The sequence below is a fragment of the Kryptolebias marmoratus genome, linkage group LG20 (assembly GCF_001649575.2).
Source record: "Kryptolebias marmoratus isolate JLee-2015 linkage group LG20, ASM164957v2, whole genome shotgun sequence".
Lineage (NCBI taxonomy): Eukaryota > Metazoa > Chordata > Actinopteri > Cyprinodontiformes > Rivulidae > Kryptolebias > Kryptolebias marmoratus.
In genome coordinates this window covers 572,029-580,348 of record NC_051449.1, presented here as the reverse complement: position 1 = coordinate 580,348, position 8,320 = coordinate 572,029, and the positions used below count along the sequence as shown (strand labels likewise).

Here is an 8,320-nt window from a genome sequence, read left to right as displayed (position 1 = left end):
CCCCCTGTTGGGCCCCCTGTTGGCCCCCTGTCGGGCCCCTGTTGGCCCCCCTGTTGGCCCCCTTGTCGGGCCCCTGTTGGGCTCCCTGTCGGGCCCCCTGTCGGGCCCCTGTTGGCCCCCCTGTTGGCCCCCTTGTCGGGCTCATACTTTGTCTAAATGGCCTCTGACTCCTGAAACTTTGCTGGGATGGACAGATGTTCAGCGAGTGGTGAAGGAGTGGAGCTAACATCTGGTTTTAGGTCCAATCACTCGCTCTGCTCCTGCTGTGTTTAACATTTACGTTTGACTGCTGTGAATGTTTAAACATTTTCTTAGAAACAGGCTTTTAATCTGAAATGGGCTGTAGGTCCGGTGTGGAGACGGAGCTGCTTCTAGTCGTTATAAGAACGACTTGAAGAGGTTCCTGTGGTTTGAAAGCTCTTCAGTGAATTAAAGCTTTTAAAAAGGTCAGTCATTTAACCCAACAAAACTGAACTTTTTAATTAGTCGTCTGCTGATTTTGAGACAGACTTGATCCTTTATTGACTTCTGTTCCACTTCTTGGACATGTAATTAGGAATTTAAAAAGCATGTGAAGCCTTCTTCTAAATGTTTAATTGATTCTCACCACATCACGCCTGACTTGTAAGAGTGGAATTTTCCAGAACTGGCGTCATGACTTCTCTTCTGCTTCATTTGCTTATTATTTGCGTTGGATTTGAATGGACACCTGGAGACACGAGGCTCTTCTGGTCCCAGATTTGTCTCCATCTCTGTTGGATCACATTTTCCTGTGAACACAGAGGTTGGTAACCGGAGCCGTCGGAAAGGGGAACATTAGACCAACCATGGTTTGTCTTCGGTGTCAGAAAGTGGGGTAATCCCAGGCGGACTCAACATGTGCTCTCATTGGCTGGACTGGCTGTACATCAATAATGTCCCGATGAGCTGGTGTCGGGGAGGATCTGTCAGAAGGTGCAGGAGTTGGTTTCACCTGGCGAGGCAGGAACAGGACTTGATTTACGCTCCTGCTGTGGATTGTTTAACAACTTAATCTTCTAGGACCACAGTTGGGATACAATTTGCTGCAGTCATGCCGTCTTTTCGTGCCTTCCTGAGGAGATACAGGCAGGTTCCTCGAAGTGAAGCCGATGGAGCTTTCAACTACAGCCGAGCCTCAAACAGACGAGGTCTTCTGGGCTCCGGTGGGTTCAACGCTTCAGGCAACGAGAGCTTCTAAAACAGACCCACTTACCATTAAAATGTCTAAAAAAGAACTGGTGTTAAATTAGGGTTAGGGAAAGATGATGATGGGTAATTTAAATGTTATAGCCTGTTGACTCATTAAGTTTAATCAAACATGTTCTGATGTGTCAAAATTAACCCCAGAACAGAAAACTAATGGTGGGAGAACCAACAATTAGGATTTGCATGTTGGTGCAATTTTCTTCTTATTCCTGGTGGTAAAGCTTATTATTCACTTCAGACTTTAAGCAACAAATAATTTAAAGCTGGGGTGACATATTTGGTCCTCTAGTCTTTACAGGATGGTTAACAGTTAAACTTTTTGCTTCATTAAAGTTTTGTTTAACTTTCATGAAACCATTAGTCTAATAGGACAGTTCACCTAACTCCCATTTCCTTAAGCAGAAGCAGAACTTTATTTTAATTATTCTTATTAACCATTAAAAACTACTCAGGGTTCTCTAATTTAAACATGAAATCCCTTTACATTAATATGCCTCAGATTTAATCTAAAAAAAACAGGATAAAACCATTAAATTATTGTTTTTCTGTACAGCAAACACGCCGTGTTGTATTTAAATAAGTTCCTGTAGTATAATCAGTTTACGGCTCAAAAACTAAACTCCTGGACTCATTTTCATGTTAAGTGAGTTATTTTAGGAACTTTCTCCCGTTTGGTTTATTATTCAGAGCTCGTGTTGGTTGGTCATTCAGGTGCTCCACTTTGAGAAGTAACAAAGACAGAGAAGGGTTGATTGACCCCTCCTCATGTTCGCTCGGGGCAGAGCAGCATGAATAATAAAAAAATGCTTTTCAGATCCAGATATTTACACTGCTTTGAGTATTTAAAAACACGTAAAAGTTGATGCCTTTTGGTGCATTTTGCCTGAGGATGTCTCCGAACAGAGAACTCTGACAGCAGGTGGGGATGTAAATGTTTAAATTAGTATTAATATCTGCCTGCCTTTGTGTTATGTTGCAGCCTTGTGATGGATTTGATCTTCTGTAATTGCCTTTTTTCTCAGCCAGCTGAGTTTGTTGTCTTTGAGTGTAATTTATCAGTCTATGCGTCCACAGCAATCTCTTGATCTCAGGCCCGCTGTGATTATGGCGCCTTCTCCGCAGAGCCGTCGCTGAGCGCTTAAATTGATGCATCGCCTCTATTACAGTGTTGAGGCCATGATGCTTTCAGCCAGAATGGATTTTAATGTCATTCGAATCTGCTGTCATTCATTTTCTGCCACTGCTGCCTCCAAACGAGCAAACAAGTTGCTATGAATTTATTCTGCTGCAGGAAGAACGTTTAGGCTTCAACTTCAGGAAGAATGCATCAGTTTCATCCAACCAACCAACCATCAGCTGTCCTTTAATCCACCCATCCAGCCCATTAACCAACTAGTCCACATACCCACCAACCAATCGACCCAACAAGCTGTGACCCACCCAGTACCATACTAACCAGCACTAAACCAACACCAGCTGCTGCCCATCCCCTGAAAACAACAAACAGGAAGTGGTGGTGAATTCATTGAAAAGGAAACTAAAATCAGATTTCTGGGTGTTGGACCGGCTGGTCGCTGGTCAAGCTGGTGAAGTTAAAATCAGTCTGGTTTTGGGCAGCAGCTGATTGGGAGAAGGTTTAAAATACTCGTTTTGTTTGTGCCGTTTTTGGCTTTAATTCGCTGCTGTTTTCGGTGCTTGTTGGCAGACGTGCACACCACCAGTTAACAGTTTTTCTGCTGGTTGGTGACGCGTCGAAGCTGGAGCGGGTTGAATATCGAGCAGCGGGAGGTGTTGGAGCTGAATTCCGATGAATCCTGCAGGTCACTCACGCTTCGGCTTTGTTCTCGGCTCTCGTATGGTCAGTAATTGCAGGATCCATAATGAGCGTTTTCCAGCCTCTGCGGTGGCAGCGTTGCCGTGACAACCTGCTGTTAATACGAGCTGTAATGAAGTTGATTAATCTCCACCCTCTAAGGGCTGCAGAAATAAACTCCAGGGGTGGTAAGGTGACTCCTTGAAGCCTGATTGGTGTTTGGGCAGCATGATGGCGGCCCTTGAAGCTCTTTAACTACTTGTTTGAGAAGAGCATAGGGCAAAGATATGTTAAAAGAAAATAAAAACTGATGGTTGACTTCTAAATAGATGTGGTTTCTTCCTCTTATGAGCAGAGATGTATTGAAAGGTGAATGAGCCACCACATGGTGCTCGGAGGAATCTGCAGCCGAGCAGCTGTCCCTTCTGTGACTTTAACTTTCTCACCTCAAGCCGCTGAGCCGTGACTCTGACTCATCGCCTCTTATTGACTCGGAGGCTGTGGCTGGTAATACGAATTTATGTTGGTCAATAGATGCTCTGTCGTTTCCTGCTCCTGAATACAAAGTCAGGATTGTCTCAAAAGTCTGAATGAGTCAGAGGTGCTCCTAAAACCAGTTTGATTTCATTAAATCCTGTTTTTCTGTCAAAGTTTGTTTGTTTGTGAGGCTTTAGAGTTCATAGTTAAACATGACCGGTAGCCTGACTTCCTGACATTCTGAAACTAACTTCTTTCCTTTTCTTCCAGGAGTTTGCGGCTGCTGTGGGCCGCTGAGGCCGAGGTACAAACGCCTGGTGGACAACATCTTCCCAGAGGACCCTAAAGTGAGTAATTAGAAGCATCACACTTCTGAGAGGTCCTAAAACTGTGATTTCACTGGGGGGAAAATAAGCATTCAAACAAAATGGTAAAGACATTACTCCAGTATCCTATCTTAACTGATTAGACACACTGCTGGTCCCATGTCAGGAAAGGGTCCCTCCTTGGATACAAGCAGCGATTCGGTCCAGAACGTTGGATTAGGACCTGGCTGGCCTCTGGAGAACGTCAGCACGACTCAGGCAGTCTGCAGACAAACATGTTGGGTGGACAGGGTTATTGAGAGACTGTACCTGGGCTCTGTCCAGGAGGGGTAAGACATGCAGACGCAGGTTGTCACTGATGTAGAGGTGACCTGAAGTTTACGACTCCCCGAACTCGGATGCCAGGAGTAACGCTGGTGTTTCCCTCCACAACGCTGGAAGGACTGGTCCTCTCCCCTTGGTGCTGCCATAAATTCACTCAGTGATCATCTGTAATATTATAGGACTGAGAGTCATTGCTGAACATGATTGTAATGGTTCCAGCACCTCTTCACACCGGGGACTGTTAAAGGCTGTGGGACACCAGCGGTCCTCAGATAATCTCTAGAAATCAACTCCATGTAAAAAATGGTAGGTTGTTGCACATTTTCTCCATAAATATAACCAAAGTTGAACACAGCAGTGATAAATGAATAAAACAACCGTAGTTCCATATCAGTTAAGACAGTTTGTGTCATTAAGTCCAAGTTTATTAGTTGTTAGCAGCTGCTTGCAGGTGGAGTCATTTATAAACCATCACTGGTCTGCATGAGGACCAAACTACACCCGGATCATTCAGTCCTCCTCAGGGCTAAACGTTTCTCTGGCAGTGAGAACAAATCTAATGAGCAGAGGGATTTTTCTTAAATCTGTCCACTTCCCATCACATTTAAATTATTTTTTATGCTTCACTGTTTCACCTGCTTTGATTTTCCTTTTTTAGTTTGAGTTTTTAGAATGAATTTCCATTTTCCAGTGTTGTAAAACAGCAAACATGTTCTTTATTACTGAGTGTGCATTATACCACACACTGCGGTAACAGTCTGGGCCTTTTAACGACGTATTAACACCAAGTTTGGTGCCCGCTTCATGGGACTGTGTTAAAATGACTGCGGAGACGAGGCAACACCTCCAAACTCCGGGGAGTTTCCAACTTTACGGCACAGAAACATATTTACACACAAACTGGTTATTAAATGTGCTTTATTAACTACATCAGTGAAGTTATTTTAACTCGTTTTGTTCCTCACATGAGGTGGTTCTGGTCTGTTTCCTCAGACCTGAGTCACAGAAACCAGCGTCCCTGACCCCGCTGATGTGAGCTGCTTTGTGTTTTCTCTCAGGACGGTCTGAGTAAATCCGACATGGAGAAGCTGACCTTCTACGCCGTCTCGGCTCCGGAGAAGCTGGACCGGATCGGAGCTTACCTGGCTGAGAGGCTGAGCAGGGACGTGGTGCGACACCGCTACGGGTGAGGCCAAGCAGCCGAGCTTTACCCAGAATGCACCGCAGTTTGGAGAAAACCAGTCGTGTGCTCCGTTCAGATGCACGGTCTGACCTTCGGGGTGAATGTGCTGGGGACTTTGGCAGCTGTCTTAAATGTTTTCTTTGAAGAACGGACTCCAGATAGTCTGGAAGTGACCTTTGACCTCAGTAAATGCTTCTTTAAGGTCATTGCTGATGTCTTTCCGCCTTGGTGTTGTGTTAAAACACACCTGTAGGCTCCAGAGCAGCAGAAACTCCCGATGATCAGTCAATCAGTATTCTTTAGAGTTATTGACTGACTTAGTAACTCAGGGTTGTTGGTTTGGTGCTGAGTTTTGATCCGTGTGATATTTTAACAGTAAACTGCGTCTGCAGGTACGTGGTGATAGCCATGGAGGCTCTGGACCAGCTGCTGATGGCGTGCCACTCTCAGAGCATCAAACCCTTCGTGGAGAGCTTCCTGCACATGGTGGCCAAGCTGCTGGAGTCCAGAGAGCCGGACCTGCAGGTTCTGGGAACCAACTCGGTGAGACGTCCAAGAAAAAGCCCGTTTGCATCAGAACGTGTCCCTCAGCTGCGTCTTTTTCTTGTTCTGGTTATTAGAGCGCAGATCATTTTCTCCTGCCTGTTCATTCAGTAACTCTTATTCTCTTTAATGCATCTCCTGCCTCTGCAGATACAGTTTTTTCTGTGTAAACACCCTGAAAGACAACAGCTGCCCCACTGAAGCCGTTCTGAAGCTTGAAAACTCAGATTTATTGGCACCATTTGGAAAACGTTGGACTTCAGGCGTAACAAACATAAAAAGCTTGGAAGAAGGAGGAAAACATGAATAATTTCAACACTAAATAACAAAACTGTCATGTGCTGAAACACATCTGCATCTTTTCCCTGAAGGGTTTTGTTTTTAACTTGTATTTTAGCAGCAAATGTGACTTTTTTTTTAACCTTAATACCATTTGGAAAAGTTTTAACATTTCCTCTCAAAGCATCTTTACGATCCTGTTTTGTCACGTTCGCCTCCATTTGCTCGTAATATGCAAACTAGACTTTAAACTTGAATTTATTACCTTATTTTTCACAAATTAGCTCAAATTATTTAGCTGCAGTCCAGAGGCTGCTGGTGATTAAACAGCTAATTTAACTCTGGTTCTTTAGCAGCTCCTGCGTTGAAACAGTGAGATTCTTTCTGCAGATTTCTGCTCCTCTGAAGGTGAGCGAAGTTCTCTCCTGCCCCGGCCCGGTTCATCCGAGCTGTAGGTTCAGATGCATTATTTATGTGTGGTATTTAGAGTCTGACAGAGGAGCTCGGAGCTCGGAGGGCTGAGGTGCAGACAGCCTGCAGGTTACAGACGTGCTAATTAAATTTTCCTCACGCCGCCCGCTACAAAGCTGGCTATCTCCGTTTTACTGTTTGTATTCTTTGTGTCCTACCCGAGCAAAACAAAACGCTTCTGTTTGTTCTGTTGGCCAAGTATCAGTTTAATGAGTTTGTTGAGATTTCTGCTGAACACGGAGCTCAACAAACGACAACAAGTGGGTTAGAAGACGCTCGGCTGCTTCCAGCGTTTTCTTTAATTACTCGAAGCATCACAGAGTTCAGCGTTCGTCCCTGAAATCCGACAAAAACATTTCAAAACAAGTCAGGGAGTCAGAAAACAGAAACGCTTCTGAGATGAAACGAGCATCACTCAAAGAATAAGACGTTATCTTCTGCTTTTCAGGCCCAAGTTTGAAACAAAGAAGCTGTGAGGTCCGACTGTCAGCTACGACCACACGACTCTGAGCTCCGAGGTTAGCTGTGGCAGCCATCTTTAATGGGGTTGACTTCAAAGCTTTTAGATGAACATCCAATCATAACTTCTTTTTTTAGTTTGAGTTTCAGTAACACTCGACCTTTGGTTCCTGAGATATTTTACTAACAAACAGATACAGGTGATTACATGATCACCCATCTGTTATGGCAGCATCAAATAAAAATCAGGCTTTTACAAAAAATAAATTACAGATTTGCTGCAGGAGTTCAGTCGACAGACCAGCCTGTAAACACAAACTTCCTCCTGGGGACAGGAAACGGTTTACCTGAGATACTAAAGGATCAACATTTACAGCCGAACGTCATCTGCACAGGAAGTGTTGTTTTATTAAATGATCTGACCAATAGGAGGAGCAGGAACGGAGACCAAAGACTCAGCCTTGTTGTGCACCAAACAATAAAATATTAAAATAATTAGAGAAATTACATTTTCTGCAAAAATACAGTCATAAAGCTGAGTGATGTTTTAAATTTGCTAAGAAAGCAAAACACTAGCTAGAAGCTAAAAGCAGCAAAATGCTAATAGAAGCTAAACATAGCAAAGAACGTTCTGATATCTGAGCGGCTGAAATACCACGAAGTACGCAGGAGTAGTTGGAAAACAGGAAAACGATCATGTTGCTTCATTCAGAGTTGATCCTGATCCCGGCAGAGGTGCTGCTGGGATCAGGACGGAATATCCGGATCAGACGGGAAACTTTAAAAACGGTAAAATCAGGAACAGAAAGCTCGAATGCTTCAGGTCTGACAGGAGTTTCCTACCTGTTCAGGTGCTTGTTGCGTTTCTGCAGATAAGAACTAAAAACGTTAGGATTACAGGTTTAAATCCCAACGAATCAATAAGAAAATCTCTTTTCTCTCAAACCATTGATGTTTTAGGTTTTAAACATTAAAGATTCCTCTGGATTAAAATCTTCACACCTAATGTGTTGTTTCTAACTTTTGAGATAAAAAGTTGACCCAGAAGAGGTGGGAGGAGGTGATAAACGATGATGTTCTTGTAAGATGATCTGCAGCGTTCCTCCTCCAGCGTTCCTCCTCTAGCGTTCCTCCTCCAGCGTTCCTCCTCCAGCGTTCCTCCTCTAGCGTTCCTCCTCCAGCGTTCCTCCTCCAGCGTTCCTCCTCCAGCGTTCCTCC

General features: G+C 44.1%; 1 protein-coding gene across 2 annotated transcripts in view; it reads left to right on the top strand.

Annotated features, from left to right (window-relative positions):
- efr3a (EFR3 homolog A (S. cerevisiae)) overlaps positions 1–8,320 on the top strand; it is a 48,436-nt gene that overhangs the window by 12,589 nt on the left and 27,527 nt on the right. For both annotated transcript variants that reach the window (XM_037982024.1, XM_037982023.1), the window contains exons 2-4: positions 3,788–3,864; positions 5,226–5,353; positions 5,743–5,893. In XM_037982024.1, the coding sequence (XP_037837952.1) occupies positions 3,788–3,864; positions 5,226–5,353; positions 5,743–5,893 (356 nt within the window). The remainder of the gene's footprint in view (positions 1–3,787; positions 3,865–5,225; positions 5,354–5,742; positions 5,894–8,320) is intronic.